Here is a 24,767-nt window from a genome sequence, read left to right on the forward strand (position 1 = left end):
TACGGCTGTTTTAGGACGTCTCGCTGTTTTTTGACCATTTTCTGTCGTTGATTTTGCAAATAACAAAAGAAAACAGCCGTCAGAATTATATTTACATCTTTAATCTTTAATCAACAGCTTGTTTGATTTCTCTAAAAACCCCCCAAAGTCCAGACTTGTGTATGTAAACCTGCTACAAACTAGAAGAAGGTTGATTAAGCTGTTTCATTAGCTGCGTATTTTAAATATTGTTTCTGAAACATGAGCGTGATGGAATATTTTAATATTAAGTCTAATATCTCATCAAAAAAATCATTAAAAATAGAAAAACAGATTTATTGACACATTTTTATCTAAAATCTGTACATATGATTTTATTTAAATCCACTTAAAGTCTTTCAAACTGTAAAAGCTTCGATGTTTAAAAATACGTTTTTAGATAAAAACCCATTTTTCCATTTTTCACCAAATGGAAAAAAAAGCAAGTTTTTTTTTTAAAATAGAGTTCTTAATGATGGTCTGTGTTTGTTTCCTACTGCTCGGGCTCATCTGAACAGTCCAACCACTTTCTTCTTCTTTGGTTTGGAGGACGGTCGCTCTGCAGGAGCGGACGAGACGGAGAGAGACTGTAGACGACAAGACAGAGAAGGAGGGAAATGTCTTTTATATTCTTTACTTATTATCTCTAACATCTTTTATATAAATGCGTTTCATCTAATTTCCTGTTTTCAATCAATAAATCGTCTGATTTTGTCACTTTTAACACTGTTTAATGAAAGTTTTGTATAAAATCTAAATTATTGTTATTATTAGTAGTATTTAATATTTAACCACGTTTTTTTCAATTAATTTACCAATCACTTGCTCTATAAAACATCAAAAAACAAAAAAATGCCCAAGGTGATGTCATCAAAGCTTAAAAAAAGAAATCGATATTCACATTACTGTAATGTACACCAAAGAAAAACAGCTAATTCTCAAATTTGAGGGCATGAAACCATGAAATATTTGTCATTTTTGCTTAAAAAACGACCTACATGATGAATCGAGTATCAAAATAGATGATTAATTTTATCTCAGTCGATTAAGTTGCATCTCTAGTGAACACAGATTATTCATTTAACTTGATTAAAATCAAACTCTGCTGTTTATTTCAGACTCTTTTCATAAAAAGCTTCAGTAAAACGTGACTCAGGCTGCCGTCTTCTTCCTCTCCTACCTGCTGTGCTGTCGGTCTGTCGGCCATCTTGTCTCCAGGTGCGTCCGCCTGGCTGTTCTGGCTCTGCTCTCTGCCCGTCTCACCTGATTCCCCGCCGATCGATCCGTCACCTGCCGGACGACGACACGCGGTGTTTATTAGCCTGAAATGTTCAGATGTAAACTGCGAAGCTCTGACTTCAAGCTAATGAAACAAACCTAAAGAGGGGGTGAGGTCGGGCTCCTCGGTGGCGAGCTGCTCCTGCTCGACGGCGCCTTCCTCTGACAGTTTGCGTTTCCGTGTGTTGCCGTGGGCGACGATGGCGCGGTACAGCTGCTGGAGGTCGCTGCTGAAGCCCAGAGAGTCCCGCTGCTCGGAGCACACCTGAGGAAGAGCCTGACGCAGGAGAGACAGGAGAGACCTCTTTATAAATCTTTGTATTTAGCTAAAGGAGGAAGAACTGAAAAGACGTCAAGGAGCAACAGTGAACAAAACGTCTCCTCATCCCCCCGACAGAATGTCCATTTCCTTTATGTCAACCCCACATCTCCACCGGCTGGCTGGACATTAAAAACTACAGAAAACAAATCAGTTCAATAATAACAGACAAAATAATTAAAATCTATTCATCCCAAAAACACCAAAACAAACAAACATACACAAAAAAAAACAGTAACTTTCCTTCCTGAGTGACTCCTGTTCCTCCAAAATGATTTAATTCTAAAATGTTCTTTGTGATGAAAAGCAGGTCGTAAAAGCTGCAAAGAACGACTAGAACTAATGATTATTTTTGTTATCAGTCAATTATCAATCTGCTTTTTATTTTCTCTATTAACTGATTCATCATTTTGTCTATAAAATGTGAGAAAATGGTGAGAAATTGTCGCAAATTTCCCAAAACCTAAGTTAACATATTCAAAAGTGTCATTTTATTTGACCAAAAGTCAAAAAAATATTCTGTTTATTATCATATATGACACACAAAAAGCATCAAATAGGCAACTTGTGTGACTCTATTCCCCATTTAGACATAAAATACATTTTCTCATCAGAAAATTCATAATGTGTTAGTCCCCAGGTTTTCACTCAGTCCTGTTACCCTGACACATTCTCCCCTGGGACATTACACAGGTCACATGATCAATAGGAAGTAGCATCATTTGAGTCTTGTGAAGGACAAAAGTAAGTTCTCTCACTCTATTTTCTGTATTTTTGATGATATTGTAAGTGTGACTGAGAATGTCAATCTCAGTGTTCAGTCCTGTTACCTAAATCCTTTCTTAGATATTACGTTTTTTTTTTTTAAAGATAGTTTTGGAAAACAACTTGAAGGTGCTAACTGTTCTCATGCTATTAGCATCGATGCCATGTGACTACAGTTCATGTATTTGCTAATGTTATGCTAAAAATTCAGTCCTGTTACTTACAGTCCTGTTACCCTGACACATTCCCCCCTCTAAAAATCTGAGACATTACACATGTCACATGATCAATAGGAAGTAGAATCATTTGAGTCTCCTGAAGGCCAAAAGTAAGTTCTCTCACTCTATTTTCTCTATTTTTGATCATATTGTAAGTGTGAGTGAGAATGTCAATCTCAGTGTTCAGTCCTGTTACCTAAATCCTCTCTTAAATATTACGTTTTTTTTTTTTTAAGATAGTTTTGGAAAACCATTTGAAGGTGCTAACTGTTCTCATGCTATTAGCATTGATGCCATGTGGCTACAGTTCATGTATTTGCTAATGCTATGCTAAAAAAAAATCAGTCCTGTTACTTTCAGTCCTGTTACTCATATGAAGTATTTGTCATTTGGGAACCTTTAAAAAGAAAAAAAAAAAAAAAATTGGCCTGACATTGACCATTATACACATTTTGAATGGTTAAATGTTTGGTACAGTGCTGCCCAGCAATTTACAAAATGGCAATAAATTTATTTTAGAGATACATTATGATAAACTCAGTCACAAGTCCTATTTTTGTACTTTGTCAAACAAGCACAGTCAGAAAGGTTGGAATCAAACCAACAGGCGAACAAAGATGAACTGTGAAATTATGACCCACAGTTTACAGACTCACTTCCTGCTTCAACTCTGACCTATAATACTGTTCTTACTGTAACTGTGTGCTCACACTGTTTTCCTGCAGCGCCTGATTCTTACTGGCATTTATAAGGTGAGCTCACTTTCAGTTTGACCTCCAAATAAAGTGCTTTAGATAGTCTGAATAAATGTCTGACTGCTAGAGTTTCTTTTCAGTGGCGTCCCTGTGGTCTCAAGTCTTAGATATTAACTTGGTGAGTTCATGATGACCAAAGGAACAAAAATAGTCTTTCCTCCTGCCTCATTATAAGGAGACAGTTATTCACCCTTTCATTTCTGGTAATTCCCTGATAATTGCCATTAGTCTTCTACATACGGCTTCCTGAGAGTGAACATTACTCCTTTAATGGCCTCCACTCATTGGCTTTAAGTGCTGCGTAGAACAGATGTTTTTTTTAAGGCAGGTAACTGGCTTCATCTCAGACTTTTTAAAACCTCAGATCTCACCTAATTCTCTGAGATCTTCTGACTGAACGTGGTTGGGTGTTTCAGGTTGATCCAGACTGAAGCGGGACCACACCTTCGCTGTTGGGACTCCCTCTTAATAATTAATAAACCTTTAAAGGGGACATGTCATGCACGTTTCCAGGTCTATATTTATATTCTGGGGCTGTACTGGAATATCTTTGCATGATTTAAAACCTTATTTATCTTATACTGGCTCTTTATGAAGCCCAGGCAGCATTTCATCATATGTTCACCTTTGACCTTGCTTAACATCCAACATTAGATCAGGATATAAACAACAGACAACCACAAAAAGCAGAATATGTCCCCTTTAAGGCCGTCCTCAAGGGTCATTTGTATTCTTTGGTATGTGGACTTCTCAGTACAGTGTGTCCCTAGTCTGTGTGTTTCATATCTAACTATTTGTATTCTGTATCTGCGTTGCTTGTTCTTACATAATGGACATTGTGTACCGTTCTGAGCTCTGAATTTCTTCACTGTATTTCTCTCAGTCGATCTTCAATGTGTTTAACACTATTTTTATGTGAGGAAACAGAAGTTAATCGGCACAGGAAATAAGTTTTCCCGCCTATAAAATCCACTCGATGAACTTGTCTGTGACAATCACCAGGATCTGTTTTATTTTAAGACCTGATGTGATGAAATCGGGTCACTCGCTCTATGTTTAACACTATTTTTATATGAGAAAACAGAAGACAATACAAACGCCTACAAACGACCTGAACAATGAACTTGAACCTGCGTTAACTGATCTTTTTGGCCACTTGGAGGCAGCAGAAACAAGCTGCATCATCGACTTTTAAGTTGAACTTGTTAGCAAACAGTTGCTTATTTCCACATCAAGCAGTTATGGAGCGACATTATCATTCATTTGGAGTCGTGTTTCTGTCCACCTGGTGAATGTAAGTCCAATATTCACTGTTTTTACTCTCTACCAACTCCTGAGGGAAATATCTGGCTCTTTAGCTGCTAAATGCTCCACTATGTTCACCAGATAGTCTACAGCTAACTGTGTCTGTTTGCTGTTTGGTGCTGAGCAGGTAGTGTACAGTGGCTTTTTACAGCTTCTTCTCTGAAAACAGCTGCCTGCTGCAGCCGAAAACAGTAAAGCTGCAGCCAGACAGCTAAACAATGAGCTGAAACTCACTGTAAAGCTCCGTAAAGCTGAGAGGAGCTGCAGAGATGCTATTATTGTGAAAAATATTGATTAAAGCCTCTTTAAAGTCTTGCAGTCTTGAGCTGTTTCTTTCAGTGATGATCAGTCTTTATTTCATGACCTCACGTGATGAGATTCTGCATGTTTCCTCTCTGGATTTAAGGTTTTATTTAAACATATATCAAATCACTTTTGGACATAAAAAAGTCTGCTCTGTTCTGCAGCCTGAAAGCCAACGAATCCATGGAAATAAAAAAAGAAATAAATCAGGTGCATATGAACTTAAAGCACACAGCTTGGTGCCGTCGGGTATGTTTGTTTTATGGCCCTGCTGTGGGAGTCACATGCGCGAGGTGTGATGCAGGGTGTGATGCAGGGTGTGCCGAGGCTGCGATAAGCCTCTAATCAAAGCTGCATTATTGGCACAGCTGACCACAGGTAGACCAGCGAACAGGAACAACTGAAACACACACACACACACACACACACACACGTCGGCTCTGTCAACCACAACCCTGACAGATAAGGGTGCGTGTAAACTCATGCGACATTATGCGAACGCACGGCCGACGCGTAGAAAAACACTCACTATTCACTAAATCCTTCTTTTTTTTTTCCCCCAATGGAGAGGACAAACTCTCCAAATTAGCTCCTCAAATATTGACCGGGAGAAATTGGTGGTCTCCCGCTCGCTGTCAGGGCAGAGGGGCTCCTAAACACACTTTGGTCAGGTTTCGAGGTTTCACATTGATTTATTTTTGTTATTTGTTTGTTTAAATATCGTAAAAATAAATGTATGCTCTGGTGAGGCTTAGTTCTGCTTTGGGCACAGAGAAACCAATGTGCTGAGGGGAGAGAAAGCAGCAGAAAGCCCACCTTATTCTCTCTTTTTATTCACTTACCCCCCCCCACCTCCTCCCCCCCTCCTCTCTGGCTGCCAACCAGCTCACTTTAGATTATTTGATCTGAAATGTTGAGCTCAATTTGTTGGATCCGGCTGCCCTGAAGCGCTAAAAATCAACTGTCTTATTTGATCTTTTAAAGCTCCTCCTCTGCTCCCTATGGAAGATCAATACTGCTAAGAAAAGGGAAAAAAAAAAAATGGATGAAAAGTTTTTGAGCCAATCACGTTACTGGTTTCTTAGCTCTGAAACACATGAGCCAATCACAGTGAAGCACCAATCAATCTCAAGAATCTAACATGAAACGTCACCAGTGTTTTAAAAGGTGTGTGTGATTATTTTGGTGTCATTTTCATGTAATTTAATTAAAGTATAAGAGTTGGTTTAAGCACAATCAGAACCAATTTGTACAATGTCAAAATAGTTGTGTAAAGAATGATAAAAGAAAGGCTGATCAATCGCTGTGTGAAGCGGGTGTGAACGTTGCATCAACAGAGTGGGAAAGTTACAAAAATTGTTGAACACGGACCCCCGTAATCAGACGTCAGGACAGGTGTGTGTGTGTGTGTGGGTGTAATACTGTAAGAATTATCAGTATTCCTTTATAAATAAATGCAACACTGCTTCACCAACATTCCTGCTTTGAACACTTTAAATGTTAATGTTTTGATTCAGATTTAAACGAATCTGCCTGTTGGATGGTATTTAATTGAAATAGTCTATTTGCATTTTAAACATTACGCAATTTTTGCTGCTCATTTGCTGCAAGTATTTAGTTTTCTCATGTTGAAAAAAATCACCAAATTACCAGCAGACTGACTCAGAAACTCATTCAGGTCCGAGACATTTATTTATCAGCACAAAATCAAAGATTCAATCTCCAACAACAATTTTCTTTGTGCTGCAAAACAAAAATACCAGAAAAATTCCAAACTCTCAGAGCGCTGCTTGCTCTGGTCATTGCGAAGCCACAAAAAAAAAAACGGCCTAGAAAGTCAAAATGATGAGACAATAAGCAACATTTTGACGATTTTTAAGTTTTACCCATGAAGTCAAAACTATGAAATACTGAGTCAAAGATTTGATATTCTTACTAAAAATTAAAAGATAGTAAATTAAAATCATGAGATAGTCAAAATGATTTGTGACACATTAAGACAAAATTTTAGCTTCATAACAGATCATTTTTCACATAATCTTATATCTTATGAGTACTTTCATTTTTTTATCATGCCAAACATCTATTTTTTCCTTTTTTTTTGGCAGAAAAGGGCTTCCATACCTCTCTGTATTTTAGGAAAGGTACAAAAGTGTCCACAGGGCGTGCAGACAGCAGCCAGAGGATTTGTTATCTGCTGCTGCCGACCAGAAAGGAAACGCCAGACGAGGAATAAAAAAGGTGATTACGGCAGGTCAATAACCTCGCGCCTGTTTTGTCGAGCTGAGTAATGCTGTGGAAAGTTCCTCCCTGCTCTTGTAACAGAACAAAGTCCTCCAACCATGAAGGAAACAGGAGGAGGAGGAGGAGGAGGAGGAGGAGGAGGAGGGGGAGGAGGAGGTGGAGCGCTCACCTGGTGGCCACACCTCCACGCCCCGCTTCCTGCCCCCACACAGCAAAGCATCACCGGTGGGGAAGGTGATGAGAGGAGGGGAGAGCTGGCAGCGTGTGGGTGTTTGTCTATTATTAGCAGGTAAACAGCTCCGATTTTAGACGAGCTGCTGCTGCTGCTGTTGTTGTTGTTTTTTAAAGCAGGGGGGTCTGGTGCCAGCGAGTCTCACACATCCTCGCCTCTGTCGCAGACCTCATGTTTGCTTTCCCTCATTCCTCTCGACCTCGTTTTTTTTTTTCTCTCGGCGTGACCTCAGCTTCCCGTCCCCCGAACCCGAGAGAGAGAGAGATGTGTCGCCGCTTTTCCCGTTTGAACCCCAGAGGACTCGAGGTCACGTCCTCGTCGGAAAAAAACCGGGAGGAGGGGGAAAAAACTGCTCCAGAGGACGAGAGGTGGAGAGGTGTGGGTGTTCAGGTTGAAAAGGTTGAGTTTCAAGAATTAAAAACTGCAACAAAACACACAATTTAGCACCAAAAACAACAAAAAAGCTCAGGTGTAGAGCTGCAACTAATAATTCTCATTATCAGTTGATCTGCAGTTAATTTATCGACTAATCGATTGATTGCCTGGCCGATAAAATGTCATAAAATAGATGTTCAAATCAGATGTTCAAATATCTTTTTTTGTGCAACCAACAGTCCAAAACCATATTTGTGTTAGGGTTAGGGGTTAGGGGTAGGGTTAGGGTTACGGTTAGGGTTAGGGGTTGGGGGTGGGGGTTAGGGTTAGGGGTTAGGGGTTGGGGGTAAGGGTATGGGTAGGATTAGGGGTTAGGGGTTAGGGGTTCGGGGTAGGGTTAGGGTTAGGGGTTAGGGGTTGGGGTAAGGGTATGGGTAGGGTTAGGGGTAGGGTTAGTGTTGGGGGTAAGGGTATGGGTAGGGTTAGGGGTAGGGTTAGGGGTTAGGGTTAGGGGTTGGGGGTTAGGGGTAGGGGTTAGAGTTAGGGGTTGGGGGTAGGGTTTAGGGTTAGGGTTAGGGGTATGGGTAGGGTTAGGGGTTAGGGTTAGGGGTTGGGGGTTAGGGTTAGGGGTTGGGGGTTAGGGTTAGGGGTATGGGTAGGGTTAGGGGTTGAGGGTTAGGGGTTGGGGGTTAGGGTTAGGGGTATGGGTTAGGGGTAGGGTTAGGGGTTGGGGGTTAGGGGTTAGGGTTAGGGGTTGGGGGTTAGGGTTAGGGGTATGGGTAGGGTTAGGGGTTGAGGGTTAGGGGTTGGGGGTTAGGGTTAGGGGTATGGGTTAGGGGTAGGGTTAGGGGTTGGGGGTTAGGGTTAGGGGTATGGGTTAGGGGTAGGGTTAGGGGTTGGGGGTTAGGGTTAGGGGTATGGGTTAGGGGTAGGGTTAGGGGTTGGGGGTTAGGGGTAGGGTTTAGGGTTAGGGTTAGGGGTATGGGTAGGGTTAGGGGTTGGGGGTTGGGGGTTAGGGTTAGGGGTTGGGGGTTAGGGTTAGGGGTATGGGTAGGGTTAGGGGTTGAGGGTTAGGGTTAGGGTTAGGGGTATGGGTAGGGTTAGGGTTAGGGGTTGGGGGTTAGGGGTTAGGGTTAGGGGTTGGGGGTTAGGGTTAGGGGTATGGGTAGGGTTAGGGGTTGAGGGTTAGGGGTTAGGGTTAGGGGTATGGGTTAGGGGTTGGGGGTTAGGGGTTAGGGTTAGGGGTATGGGTAGGGTTAGGGGTTGAGGGTTGGGGGTTAGGGTTAGGGGTTGGGGGTTAGGGTTAGGGGTATGGGTAGGGTTAGGGGTTGAGGGTTAGGGGTATGGGTAGGGTTAGGGGTTAGGGTCCCTCACACCCTCCTCACACACACCTGGATTGAGTCGAGTCTTCACTGTGTCGTTTTAGTACATCAGAGCTTTAAATATGTCTCCGCGTTTTGCTCTGTCGTCACGCGGCACCTCGTTTTACCTTCGACCTCTCCTCTGTCCTCGCTGACCGCTCGCTCGCTGTCATCACGTCTCCCCCCCCCGTCGGAGTGATGACAGATAGGAAGCTGCTAATCTGAGCCGAAGCTTTTACATGCAGCCCGACGGTCTCGTTAACAAGTCACAATAATATCTCGGTTACAGATAAAAACACCTCGTGAAGTCACCGCGAGGCAAAAAACGGCCGACCGGGTCTAATTTGTTTTTTTTTTGTTTGTTTGTCATGAAAAGAATGAAGTGTGCTTAAACACAACACTTTGGTTAGAAAACGTCACCTTTTCCACAAAGTTTTGTCTTTCAGAGCCTGACAAACCAGTATCAGCATATTTACTGGCACTTGACCTGCAAATACCACACATACAGCACGTGCCATGTCATTTAACGCCTGTAATACATTAACCAATTAATTGCTTTGTCTACAAAACCTCATAAAACTGTAAAAAATGCCCGTAATAGTTTCCCCAGAGTCAAAGACGACAACTTAAAATGTCTCCTGGTTCTCCATATATTCATGTATAATATCTATATATATAATATGACTGTAAAATATCCAAAACCTTTTCTTCAAACCATTAAATTTGTGGGATCATTACTACAAAATGTTTTACTTTATTTTAAGTGTGTAGAAAACAAACATCACCTGATTCACTGTTAATAGATTTTATTCATTATTTTTTTAAAATATGGACCTATTTATTCATATTTCACACTGCTCTGTAGCTTCTATTTTATCTTCTATTTCATTTTACTCCTTTTAAATCTTATTTATGTGTCTTTTTTTATTGCTTTGTCTTTCTTTTCTTTCTTGCCTTGTTGTTGAAAGGTGCTATAAAAATAAATCTGTCAGAAAATCAGATTTGTTCTTTTTTTACTCTCTAATATCTGGTTTTGGCTGTAAGAGTCTCACACAGTTGCTACGAGTTTTGAATCAGCTGATGTCAACCGACGACTGAAGTCCTTTTAAAGTCCACATGACAAACGTTTGTGGTCAGTTCCAGCTCTGTGACGCCTCCTTCACTGCTCTAACAGGTGTTGTTGTAACAAGTGTTCAGTGTAAAAAAAACCCCAAAAAAACGGTGTTGCGCCCGGCGTGTTCACGACAAGTGCTCTCGCCGTGTTTTGTGTTGCTGCTCTGATGCTGCTCGCAGAGGCTCGTGATGTCTTTTGCGGGACGCCGCACTCGGCCGGTCCAGGCTGGGGCTCGGCCCAGTGGCCAGCAGCTGAAGAGGGGGGAGCAGCCAGGCCGCAGAGGGCCTAATTACAGACCCAGACTGGGGACAACCCTGTGGAAACTGTGTGCAACTGACAGACGGCACAGCAGGAGCAGGAGGAGGAGGAGGAGGAGGAGGAGGAGGAGGACGATCTACTGTGTGTAGATGTTTTTGTTTTACTCTTGACTACTCACACACTCACACAGCGTAGAAACATTATTCAATAAGTCTGTAAAATGTCAGAAAATACTGAAAAATGTTGATCACAAAAGCTGCAGACACATCGAATCTGGAGAACAGATTCAGCCACACGGTGCTTGCTGGATACGACACGGCGAGCCGACGGACCAATCACAGTATCCAAATGTGCATCATCACGCAGCCGGCTCGCGAAACTCAGATCAAACTGTCAAACCAGGCCGTGCTGATCAAATATGAATCAATATTCTGTTGCTGCATCGTCATTTTACGCCTCAAATGTTTCCAGAAACACACTTTGTTGTTTTGTTCAGCTGTAAAATGAGTAAGTTTGTTGAAAACAGTCTTCGGTTATAAGACTCACTGCCAAAGCACACAGACTCGTCCTGAGAGTTTCCTTCTCTTCAGAGAAAACTGACAATAACTGGATAAATATTGTGTCGAGGAAGCTGAACGATCCTTTAATGTGAATCCATCCTGAACTCGCCTACTTACCACCCAGACCCTGAATTCCTCAGGTATGTGAGATAAGAGGCCGCTCGCTCCTGTTTATGAGAGCAGCAGCGGTCAATGATTTACAGAGGAGAAGAAGAAGAAGAACTTTTCCCACATTCCTCTTCCTCTCCTGCACCTTGCTTAAGTACTGAACACAGCTTCACCTGTGAAACCATCAACTGACCCCTAACTGGAAGTGCTTGTCTCCCTCCGCAGGCAAAAAGAAGCAGACAGAGTCTCCTTAATAAAATCTTCAATGTTACTTCAAAGAAACAGAAGCTTCTGCTGCAGCAAAACTGGAGTTAAAAACACGACTGAGTGACCCACAATAAGTACATTCTACTCTGTGACAGGAGTGACGGTGACTTACTCAAGTGCTTATGTAACCGGTTTACATCCTTCTACTTTGCATTGTCACATTACTGAATATGAGGCTGCTGCACGCAGCCGTCGTGTTTCTGCTCTTTTATTGGCTGTGATAGAGAGCGGGGATCCTGCTTTACCGTCAGATGTCCGTCACAAGTGCGTATGAACTGCGTTCGCACTGACATCAGCTCATTTGAATGGTCGCAGCGGTTCAACTTTTGCTGCAACGCCACATGATGTCATCCGGCAAGGGCCAATCAACAGCAGGCTCATATTCCTGTTGGATTCCTGTGGTGTGATCGCTGCATTTTGACTGTTTAAAGTTGTAAAATCTTGTCTGTTAGTATTTAAAATCACTGTGCAGCATTTTGATGTTTGTTGAGTCTTTAAATGCGTTAATCTGCCGCTCCAAGCCGACTTCCTGAGGCCTGTTTCATGAAAGCTCATGGGTTGCGAGTATGTTGTTTGGTTTGTTTTATTAAATGTGTTAAAATTAGCACGAGAGGAAACGATCACATGTTGCAATTTAGGCCTCAGGATTGCATTTCATTGTCTCTCTAGTAAACAAAGCAACACGCCTCCACAAACACAACCGCCTGCAGCGTTTTAAAGTCTGAATGCTGAAAGCTGAAAGCAGCAGATTTCTTTCTTTTTCTTCCGTCTCGCTTCATGTCGTCTTCGCTCTCGACAATCTCCAGCAGCGTCAGGAAGTTAACTCAAATGGAAACAAGATGATGGAAGAAGCAGCCTTCATGTGGCATCTTCACAGAGCTGACGTTAAGTTATTATTTCAGTCATTTTTCAAACAAAGAAATGTCAAAATTTCTCTGGTTCTAGCATCTCAGATGTGATGATTTGCTGTTTTTCTGTCATGTTTTTCTTTGAATTGATTATCTGAAGGTTTTGGACTGTTGGTTGGACATTGATTTAGACTCTGAGAAACATTTTTTAACATTTCATAAACTAAAATAAACAGCAGATTAACTGATAACTGAAATTATCATTATAAACTCCAGATTATCACCTAAAATCTTGTAGAGAGCCTGAAACCAGAAGAGTAGCAGCATTAATGATAAGCTGTAACATACAGGTGTCCACATATAAAAGAGAAAAAACTGTCTGCATGTTTTCAAGTCATTTCTCTGCTTTTCTTTATGTATTTGCGTTAAAAATCTTTCTTAAATAATTCAGTTTTCTTCCTCGCCAGGCGTTAAAGCGATTAATATCTGCAGCTTCTCTTCATTCTTTAAGTCACGTTTGGCTGCTTCCAGTCAAAGTGTGTATTTTGGAATCCATCAGCCGCTGTGGTGAGTGGATGAAAAAAAATTACGGTTTCCTGCCCTGCTCTTAACTTAGAGCCTCTGGTTGAAGCAAACAGATATTAGGATTTGACTCGCATGGCTTCATGTGGAGAGCTACGTAGCATTTAGGGATCACTTCTTCACCCGTCTGAGCACGTAATCAGTACTTTTACTGGAGATGGAAAAAGAAGAGTTTTCTTATTGATTCCCGTTTTGTTTTTAAGCAGTTTCAAGTTAACTCGACACAAAAACCTGAGCAGGAAAACCTTCAATTTAAGCAAGAAAAGCAGGAAATTTGAAGTAGGGAGTGCCAAATTTGGAAGCCGCAACATTTTGGCTCAATTATGTGATTCTGTGCAGCTCGAGTGAGGTGTTTTGGTCAGAAGTGGCCACTAATTGTCAGATGTCATTATACTGCTGCTGCTGAACGGTTGCCGTGGAGCTGTGAAGCCGCCGTCTCATGAAACAGGAAGCGGGCGACGTTCCCGAACGGTGACAATTCAATTCAGAGCTGACAACGGAGCGTGACGCTGCTGCTGCTGCTGCTGCACGACTCGCTGCGGCGTAAACTCCACAGCATGCGTCACCACACACACACACATACACACACTCATGCACGTAAACATAAAGATTATAAAAAAAAAAAAAAAAAAAACAGCCTCAGTGACACACACACACACACACACACACACACACACACACACCAACACTCAGCTCTGAAAAACCAAAAGCATGCGTCACAGCCGGCTCTGTGTGGACAAGCAGACACTCCCCTCTGCCAGGTCAAGAGCTGCTGCCACCACACACACACACACACACACACACACACACACACACACACACACACACAGAGTCCAAATTTAGGTCCTAAGGGAAGCTGATGTGATCCTAAAAGGATTTGAACATTTTTTTCATCCTTCAGCTCCATGACCAGCTTCAGCTTGTGCCCAACTTAAATCCGAGTGTGTGTGTGTGTGTGTGTGTGTGTGTGTGTGTGTGTGTGTGTGTGTGTGTGTGTGTGTGTGTGTGTATCAGTGGGAAGCGCAGGGCTAATTCCAACCATGTAAATGTTGACCTGAGCTGGGTGGGGTGTTTGTGCGGTGACGGGGGTTGGGGAGGGGCTTCCACGGAAAAGCTGCAGTAGAAAATAAAAGCTCCTGCTGCTCCTGTCATCATCACTGTCCCTCTGCCCTCACGTCTCCCTTGGTGTGGCGAACGGCAGGCCACAAATGGCGCAAGCACAAACACGCACTTGTGGATATGGGTAAAGTGGGGTGATGAGGCGGAAGATTTTTTTTTTTTTTTTTTGAAGATATTTGTCGGCTCGGCTCCCGTTTGGCACTCGGCACGTAAATAACTGTGTAAATGTCAAAAAAGTTCAAGTTCAAGGAAGAAAAAACTTGACGCTGGGTGATTTTTACAAGAACAGGAGACACATACAGACTCTGTTAGAGCGTTTACGTGCTCGACTTAAATCACATGATGTCCACAAGCGACCTACATATATCAACACGTAGCTGACGAGAAATCTCTTGTTTTAACACTAAAGAAAAGTAGAAATAACTTGACATTAAAAGTGCCACAAAAGCTCTTAAGGGCGAGTCTGTTTCTTTCTCTGGTGCACTTACTCCTCATTTACATGTGGTATTCACATGTGATCTTTATCTGGATAATGACATCTGATCCATGAGTGTTTGCATTCACACGTGGTATTAAAATACATCCTCTTCTTCTCAGCTGTGCCCGCATTCTGATCTGATCTCATTAAATGCAAATTAGCTGGGCTTTTTTTTTTTTTGCAAAGGGGAAGACGTGTTGCTACTGACACTATTTGTAGTTTTTTTTTTTTTTTTTTTTTAAACGGGGCTCGCTTTAGCCCGGCAGGAAGAGGCAGGAAGGCTGATTTTTTTTTTTTCTCCTATGAAGGTGGTCACGCTGTACGGATTACATCTGCGTACGTGCGTTCTGAGGACATTTACAGCCGCGTTAACGTGTGTTTTTCAAAGATAATGGAATCCAGATACAGACCAGGTGAAGTTTAATCTCCGTAAACACAAAAATCTCCTTATTATTGGTATCTATATTGATTAAGGCTCCCAGTGTGACAAAATCAATCCTGATGTTTGGTTTATAATGATATAAAAACAGAAAAAAGGTCATCTTACTAGCTTATTCTGGGACTTTTAACCACATCTTACAGTCCTCTGTGGTTCATACGTCCTGAAGTTATGTGATGAGCTGTCTCCATGACGATGAAGACTGTGAGATGTGGTTGAAAGGTAGTAAGTAATGAACTTTTGCGCTCACAGAAAAACATATTTAAGAAGCCAAAAAACAGAATATTTGGCTTTAAAACAATTAATTGATTATCAAAACTGTTTAACTGACTTGACTGATTTAAGCGGACAAAGAGCGTGATGGATGTCGCCATGGAGACGGACACAAACGGAGACACAAACACAAGTCAGTGAAGTGGTCACACAGCAAACACACACACACACACACAAGCATGCAAAAGGTCCTACCCTGACAGATAAATACTGCATACACACGCCAAACGCCTTCACACACACACACACACACACACACACACACACACACACACACACACACACACACACACACACACACGATTCTCCCTTTGACGCGACATTTTTCCCAGACACTTTTTATTTCAGTTTGGACTTTGGTCTCGTCGCAGCCCGGTGGAATTTGCCACGTGAGAGAAGGCTTTGATCCACCGCAGCATTTTCTTCTTCTTCTTCTTCTTCTTCTCCTTCTTCTTCTTCTCCAGAAGCAGGCAGATAACAGAGCCGTCACTGTGACGTTAATGTAACTTTCCATGACTCGCCGTACCTGCGGCTCTCAAGTGCCTAAAAATGTGATTCTTTCCTGGTTTGTTGGTGTTGTTTGGCTTTAAGAAAAAGGACAAACAGGCTGGTTTCCTCTCTGAAAAAACCACCACATGATGCAACTGATGAGTCAAACAAAACAAACCCTTGGTGTATTCTCGCAAACTGACCTGTGGAGGGAAATTTCCCTCCGATCAACGTTCACCTTTAAAAAAAGCAATTCAATGACCTTCACATGAAACCAGGTTTCATATTTTTAGAACAATGTTTCTATTCTGCAGAGAAACATGAAGGACAAAAGTGCAGCAAAAGTTCAGCTTATTATAGTTTTTTAAATGATCAGGAAATCAAAATATGGTAGAATTACAGTCCAGGTATCATCGGATAATTCATTTGTAATTCAAAAACCAAAAAACGATAAATCTGTTATTTGTTTGATTACATGTAAATAACATCACTCATTATACTTGATTTACAGTAGAGAGAAAATTTACTGTAATTTTTACTGTAATTGGTCCGGGTATCATCGGGTAATTTGTAATTCATTTGTAATTCAAAACCCAAAAAACAGTAAATCTGTTATTTGTTTCAAAATAAAAAACAAAAAAAACGTTTTTGGTGTCAGAATCAAATAACGAAAAACCAATCAAACCCGGCCCGTTTCTGGTTTTTGCCAATTCGTTTTATCGTTATTCCTTTTTTGGATTGAATATCCAGCAGGTCTGCCGACATCGAGCCAATTCCTTTTTGCGTTTGAAACCAAAAACGGAATCACGTGATCTATTCCTTCTTTGTTTCCCAACGAAAATCCAGAAAAACCAAATTCAAAAGACAATTTTGGTTTAGAAATCAAGTGTTTTTGTCAGTTTTGTACGATAGCAGAAGCGGCTACCATTAGCCTACCCATGATCCTCAGCGATCGTTGCTATGGTGAAGACGCCAGCGACAGCCGCGCGTGTGTGTAAACGGGATGAAGACGAGATTATAAAACTGAACTTTACATTTCACATCCCTCATTTAAGCCCCACAAACTGGACTTTAGATTGTGCATTTTATTCAACCTCCGCTGTTACATCATGTAATTATTTATTAATTATTTATGTTTAATTTATTCTCTTGTCACCTTTCTTATATTTCATACACTTCGTTTCTTTGTCCATAGCACACATTATTTTCTTCACAGTTCAATGTACAGTAAAGTACGTTGATCCCGATAATAACCAATAATCTGCAGTACTACATAATGTTATACTGACTATATGTTGAGACTGTGGCTGGCATCTTCACCATAGCAACGGTCGCTGAGGATCATGGGTAGGCTAATGTAGCCGCTATCGTACAAAACTGACAAAAATACTTGATTTCTAAACTAAAATTGCTCGTTCTTTTGAATTTGGTTTTCTGGATTTTCGTTCGGAAACAAAGAAGGAATAGATCACGTGACTTCCGTTTTTGGTTTCAAATGCAAAAACGAATTGGCTTGATGTCGGCAGACCTGCTGGATATTCAATCCAAAAAGGAATAACGATAAAACGAATCAACAAAAACCAGAAACGGGCCGGGTTTGATTGGTTTTTCGTTATTTGATTCTGACACCAAAAACGTTTTTTTGTTTTTTGTTTTGAAACAAATAACAGATTTACCGTTTTTTGGTTTTTGAATTACAAATGAATTACGAATTACCCGATGATACCCGGACCAATTACAGTAAAAATTACAGTAAAAAATGCAGTAAATTTTCTCTCTACTGTAAATCAATTATAATGAGTGATGTTATTTATAATCTGTACCTGAAGTGATTTTTTGTGACATGTTTGTGACTAATTGAGCTGTTTTTCTTCAACTTTTATAAACTAACAATGTTTTCATCTCAACGTGATCGATCAGTCGTCTCCTGCTGAGCTCAACTAATCAAAATTTTGATGATTAATTACCAGATAAAAGTGTTCTGAGGTAACCTCATTAATTATGTCTTTGGTTGGTGTCATGCTGTTCATCCACAAAGCTTCATGATTAATAAAAAATATAATAATTTCTTTAAACAAAGGTGGGAGCAGACTTTATTGACCCTCTGACGGTAAGATTTATGAATTTTATTGTGTATTTGAACAACAATTTAAGACATAAACCGAGCAATTAAAGCTTCAGAAAAGGCCTGTAGTTGTATTATTTGTAATGTAATCACTGTGAAAGAGGCGCCTACAGAAAACTACTGCATTACTTAATATATTAACACATATTTATTCTTTGTTTATGCCACAATCGGCCATTTTCCTGATTAACATGTTTGTCATTTATCATGTAAAATATTAAAAATCTGCACATTCCAGTTTCTCAAATGTAAAAATTTGCTGCTTTAGTCAGTTTCACTTTTATAAAAATGAATATTTTCAGATTTTTTTGGTTGTCAGATGGTCAAAATGTGCAGTTTGAAAACATATTTTCAAGTTCTGAGAACCTGTGAAGACATTTACTATTATTTTACACATTATTCTGTGTTTGAATCTGATTGAAAGAAAAGAAAATAATCAAGCTGCAGCTCTGATTGTTTGGAGAATTTGGTTTGCAAGTGTTGACAAAATGTCTGTTCTGAACATCTCTCAAACACAAGCATTACCAAAACCGTTAAAACAACGTGAAATTGTAACAGTGAGGGAGCAGACAGACACACCTTGGAAATTCCTCAGGTGGATCTGAAATACTCGCTCAGTTAATCAGTCTCACACACACACAAAGTGAATCGGAGTCAGAGGTCAACAAAGCCGAAGATGAGAAATTCCACACTTGAATACAGTAAACACGCAGACAGAAAATGAAAAAAAAAACCCTCCTCTCTTTGTCCTGACTGGCTGACAGAACCACGCAGCGTCTTTGGAAGCGCGTTGTGGCCGCTTGTGTTTCAGGCAGAGAGCGCCGTCTGTTCCAGCGGCCGCAGCGTTTTATCATGTGGTTCCCGCCGCGCTCGCCACAGGACGGTAAAAACAGGCCCAAACAACAGGCTGCAGGGACTGTGGTGTGTGTGTGTGTGTGTGTGTGTGTGTGTGTGTGTGTGTGTGTGTGTGTCGCTGACCTCTCACCTTTGACATGAAGTCCTCTTTGTAGATTTGCTCGTTAAAAGCATCCGTCTGCAGGCGCTCTGGGTTCAAACACACAAACATGTATTTATTATAAACACATATAAACAGTCTCAATCTTTTATTTTACCTTTTTTTTTTAATTGATATGGTTTAAACAGACTCGGTTTGTTCTATATTTATCATGTAAGTTGCCAATAAAGCTTGTTTTTAAACCTACAATAACTGATTTTTTGTCTGCTTGGAGGCAACAGAAACAGCTTTTAAGTTGATCTGTTGAACTTGTTTCCACATCCAGCAGTTACGGAGCAACATTATCGTTCATGTGGAGTCGTGTTTCTGTCCACCTGGTGAATGTAAGTCCAATATTCACTCTGTTTTTACTCTCTACCAACTCCTGAGGGAAATATCTGGCTCTTTAGCTGCTAAATGCTCCACTATGTTCACCAGCTAGTCTACAGCTAACTGTGTCTGTTTGCTGCTTTTTACAGCTTTTTCTCCAAAACTGACGCTATGAGAGCGCTGAGAGTGAACCAGAACAGTAAAGATGCAGCCGTACAGGTAAACAAAGTGTGTGTGTGTGTGTGTGTGTGTGTGTGTGTGTGTGTGTGTGTGTGTGTGTGTGTACCTCTGCTGAGTGTGGCTCCGTTCTCTCTGTAGTCCTGGATCTCTGCGTCCTTCCTAACCAGCAGACCTCCCAGCTGCTCCACCTGCTGCTGCAGCAGGCGGCTCATCGCCAGCAGAGGGCGCAGCAGCTGAACACATACCTGAAACACACACACACACACACACACACACATATATGACTGTAGGGCTATGGTCTTTAAACCATCAGGAAACAGTGAATAAAGATGATTTCCTCAAAATGATGTCATGATGTCTGGATTTCTGATTTTTGGTCGATTAAACAGCAGAATTAATTAATTTAAAATGTGAGTCAAAGAAAAGCAGGAAATTCTCACATTTAAGGACTTGAAGACATTAATTGTTTGCCACTTTCTGCTTTAAAAAAATACTTCAGCAATTAATCAATTATCAAAATTGTTGGCAATTAATTATGTCGATCAACTGATCCTTGCAGCTCTATGTTATTTATGTCTGCAGTATCTTATAAACTTGTTCATAAAATTAACTTTTACACACTTGATCTTTTGTATAACTTTAATTTTGCACAATTTTTGTAATTTTTGTGTTTTCATTTTTTTTTGATTTTTCACAACTTTTTAACTTGAATTTAGTGTCGAACTTCACTTCAAACCTTCCTAAAAGTCTTTTTTGGAAATTAAATAAACATTTATTCAAGTAACACAATAGACGTTTTAATTATTTAATAATAAAAGTTTCCTAATTGTTATTTGAATTTTCCTAAAAGAGCATTAAAAGCATCTTTATTAAGCTCTTATATCAGGTTTAAGCTGATTTCTGATACCATCTGTTCTGTACTGAAGCTGTCAATCAGCAATATCTTCAGCTGATGATCAATACTTCAATTATTCAAGTTTTATTGTGAAAAAATGTGTGATTTTCAGTGTTTTTCCTTCAAAATGTGAAGTTTGACAAGGCGGAAAAGCCTCTGAAACATTATATGAACTTTAATTTAGTTATTATTACTTTAACTGTCATTATTGTTAATTATATTATATGATGTGTTTGTTTATATTTATTTTTGATGTATTGAAGATCACTTTCGTTTCTGTTTTGCTTCGAGGTGACGATAAAAAGTTCAAGTATAAAAAAGCTAAACATCACAGCTGTCTGTAACGTCTGTCATGTGACATGTGGGTCGTACCAGTGTGACGGGGGCGGGGGTGCAGTGGAACTCCCAGTAGAAGGGAAGCCCCGCCAGCTCGCTCTTCAGCCTCATGCTGATGTCGCCGTCTTCCTGTCGGGTCAGAGAGATCTGAGCCTCGCCACCGTCGGCTCGCCCGCCGCCGCCGCCGTCTGACAGGCAGGGCTGAACCACCTCACACAGGTGGGAGAAGAAAGCTTTGACCGGCGCTCGCAGACGCCTGTTCAGCTCCTGGGAGACAGAAAACAGAGTCTATTCATTAAAAAAAAAAACTAGAATTATGGAGTAAAAGGAGGTTTAAGCATCATCTCCTCAGTGGTGTGTGTACCTGCGCTCGGCTCTGGATGGCAGCAGAGTCCATCCTCTCCTCCCACACACACTGCATGTCCGTCAGCAGGACGTGGTACGCCGTCTCACCGAACCAGCTCTTGGTGAGGAGCTGGCAGCCGCTGATGTTCACAGGAAGCCAGGGACGCTGCAGGAGGACGTCGGCGGGGGCTCCGAGGGGCTCCGTCATGGCAGAGAGTGACAAACAGAGACGCTGAACGGAGAAGAAAGGCGTTAAAGTTAGAAGAGACGGACACTCTCCTGGTTAAATCATCAGTGCAGAAGATAAACAACTGAGTTAGAAAACATCAACACACTGAACACAATCTCAGCTGTTTGTTTACATATAAAAACAATCCCAAATTACCATAAACAAGGTGTCATCACACCACAGTTACATTGATACTTTTCAGTTTAAATGCTCTATGATACATGATAAGGTCGTTTCCTATGTATGCTTAATGCACTTTAATGTCTCATTTTTAATGTTTTATTCTTTTATTTTTTATTTTTCATAATGTTTTGTTATTTTTTAAATGTATTTTAATGTTTTTCTCTCTCATTTCTAATGTTTTTCTTATGTTTACAGCACCTTGAGTTACAACTACTGTATGAAAAGTGGTAAACAAATAAATAAGCTTAAATACAAGAAGGTATTTAAACTTTAGAAGAAAATTAAGGTATAAAAAATATAAATAACAAAGAAAGAAAGTATAGTGTTCAAGATTGAGTTGGTACAGGCAGCTGAAACTGCCTGTACCAACTCATATATGTATATATATATATATATATCAGAATAAACAGAGTTCAGTAGTGGTATACATATATATGGTCAACCACATCCCTCTGAAAGTCTCAGCAGCATTAATGTTGTTGGTGACGTCTTCAAATGTCCAAAACATAAAGATATTCAGTTTACTGTCACATATGATGCAGAGAAGCTTCAAGTCATCACATGTGAGAAGCTGCAACCAGCAAATGTTGACATTTCTACTTAAAAAAACGTCTAATGATTGGATTGGGGATTAATCGATTCATTGTTGCAGCTGTAGGTATATTTCCTTCTGTATATAACTTCAGCTGTAAGAAGAAAAAGATGGTACGTTGTTGTTATCTTCATGCCAAAAATACAACTGCTGCGTGCTGAAAAAAAAAACACTAAAGCATCTCTGAATCAACAGCTGCATTTTTCTTTCCCAATCAGAGCGATTATTCAGGGTTGAGTGTAAACTAAAGTACGTGTGGTGCAGTTTTATTTACTCCAAATTGACAGTTTAACATTGAGGGTAAAAGCTCCAAACAGAAGCATGTTTTTAATTGTTCCTGGAAGTGAACCCACACCCAAAAACACACTGTGTAATTTTCTTTTTTAACAAACGTGTTGTTTTAATCACTCACCTCACTGGAATGCGCCCCCGAAAGCCGGGACTGAGATCTGTAAAAGCCGCTTTACAGACACCGTTCGGGCCGCATAATCACAAGCTTGCAGGGGGGGGGGGGGAGACCGCAGCGGCAGCTCCTGCGGGTCACCGGCTCCTCTCTGCCTCTGTAATGGAGCCGTTTCTGGAGGAAAAAAACAAACAGTATTTCTCGTCAGTCTCATTTAAAACAAGATGCACGTTTCGGAGGTTGACTCATGCCAATTTGGAAATACCAAACATACCAAAAAAGTAACTTTGAGACTGGAATATACAGCCAAACAAAGCTGAAGAGTGGTTAAAGGGTATGACAGGAAGTAGGGCTGGGCAATATATCAATATTATATCAATATCATGATACAAGACTAGATATCGTATGCTAGATTTTGGATATCGTAATATCTTAATATGGCATAAGTGGTTTTAAAGGCTGCATTATCGTAACATGATGTAATATCCTGAGCTTACCAGACTGTTCTAGCTGTTCTATTATTTACCTTTAACCACTTATCATTATATCCACATTACTGATGATTATTTATCACAAAGCTCATTGTGTAAATATTTTGTGAAAGTCATCCCTACAATATTGTCGCAATATTGATATTGATATATGATATATTGATATTTATTGATATATCTCCCAGCCCTCAGAGAAAGATGTCTGTAGGCAGAAAGCGTCAAACCAAACTTCATTCATAGATTCGTCGATTTAACGTTTTACTCGCTTATAAGCAACAACACTTAAGATACAGCATATTAATTAAAAACATATCTTTATCAGTAGGTGATACTCTTCAATTCGGCAGCACTTAACTGATAAAACTGACTGCAGTTAAAACAAAAAGACCCTTATTTTTTAGGAGTACGGCTCCACAGAGAGACGCTTTTATGCCCGAAATTACACCAAATCCCGTTTACACATCTATGAATCTAACTTTGCCGACATTATCAGCAAACATATGAATGAGATAGCTCATGAGTTAAAGGCCTGACTGCATCATTTGGAGCTCCTCTTTAATTCGGCGATAATTTCACTCACACAGTAATCGATTTTATTGTTAAAATGTCCACTATTAGTTTTACACCGCTGGAGTTTAGCTAGGTAATTCACGGCAAAAAAAAAAGCTGGAAACGACACCGGAAGTTCGTTTGTTTTTCTCTCTTTATGGACTTTTTCTGACATAATTAAACGTGTCTCAGTCATTGTTCTTCTGTGACAGTTTATAACACAGCTGGAGACGCTTTAAAACACGAAGAAAAGGGAATTAATGCCACTAAAGTACAAACGTTTGGCGACTAGAGGCGCTGCTCCTCCGCCGCTTCCTGTTGATTTTTTTCAGATTCCAACACCGACGTCAAACAACAGCGCATTACGAAGGTTCCGCTTAAATTGACAATTATTATAATCATTGTTTTATTAACAACAATGAAAATAGCTGTTTTTTGTTGTCAAATTTTTATTATTATTTTACCCGAATGAATCTAGATCATCAGCATTAGCCTACAGCAGTGAATAAAAGTAATAGACACTATATTTACCAGGACTGGTCAGTAAAGTGCAACAGTGATATGACAGACCCACAAAAAGCACACATACAAAGTCACTCTAAGTCACTATAATAAATACACACCCACACACATCCTACCCACAACCAACCAACCTAAAAAAAATTAACATATACTCATACATACCTACATAAACATATACATACATACAGACAAGTGACCAATTAAAGGAAAACCCAGTACAGGTCTGAATGCTTGACCCCTACAGTGAGGGGATCTTGTGGCTCTGTTATGCTGTGGGGGGCATTTTGCTGGCATGGTTTGGGTCCACTTGTCCCCTTAGAGGGAAGGGTCACTGCAAATCAATACAAAGTTGTTCTGAGTCATCACCTTTATCCTATGATGAAACATTTCTATCTTGATGGGTGTGGTCTCTTCCAGGATGACAATGTCCCAATTCACAGGACAAAAGACATCAACCTAATCTCACTCTTCGCCTGTATTTTGTTTCAATTATACAACAGTGAGAAACATAATGTTTTCTTTTTCCTTCATTAATAGTTTTATTACTAGTGCATGGTCTTATCACCAGTATATGTATTATTCACACAAACAATACACCAATGACCATCCCTGTTTATAATACTGATTTATAATACTGACCAGAGAAAGTAATAAATATCAATCAACAACAACGATAAATATCAAACATCTTGTTGATGAAAAAAGGCAGAAAGAGGCAAAGACACACATCCCTGTCTACATCAGTGGAGCTGAGGTGTAGCAGGTGAACACTTTTAAGTTCCTGGGTATCAGGATCACAGAGAACCTGTCGTGGACATCACACATCTCCAACCTAGTAAAAAAAAAATAGCTCAGAAACAACTGTACTTCTTAAGGAAACTTAAG

General features: G+C 40.3%; 1 protein-coding gene across 3 annotated transcripts; it reads right to left on the reverse strand.

Moving 5' to 3' along the window:
- Positions 1-85: 85 nt before the first annotated feature.
- nhej1 (nonhomologous end-joining factor 1) lies at positions 86-23,729 on the reverse strand. 3 transcript variants are annotated; one of them, XM_067582690.1, is made up of 9 exons: positions 23,640-23,729; positions 22,330-22,494; positions 20,933-21,145; positions 20,605-20,835; positions 19,444-19,582; positions 18,819-18,877; positions 1,396-1,573; positions 1,199-1,308; positions 86-605 (listed from the first exon to the last, which is right to left on the reverse strand). In XM_067582690.1, the coding sequence occupies exons 3-9, from the start codon at positions 21,119-21,121 to the stop codon at positions 525-527; spliced, it is 987 nt and encodes a 328-aa protein (XP_067438791.1). In that variant the 5' UTR covers positions 21,122-21,145; positions 22,330-22,494; positions 23,640-23,729; the 3' UTR covers positions 86-524. The 3 variants fall into 3 exon arrangements, 2 of the variants coding, with proteins under 2 accessions (XP_067438791.1, XP_067438792.1); XM_067582691.1 differs by lacking the exon at positions 23,640-23,729 and adding an exon at positions 23,392-23,602; XR_010925861.1 differs by having other exon boundaries at positions 586-605; positions 18,812-18,877.
- Between the last annotated feature and the right edge of the window lie 1,038 nt (positions 23,730-24,767).

This window comes from Thunnus thynnus, chromosome 24 (assembly GCF_963924715.1).
Source record: "Thunnus thynnus chromosome 24, fThuThy2.1, whole genome shotgun sequence".
Taxonomy (NCBI): Eukaryota; Metazoa; Chordata; class Actinopteri; order Scombriformes; family Scombridae; genus Thunnus; species Thunnus thynnus.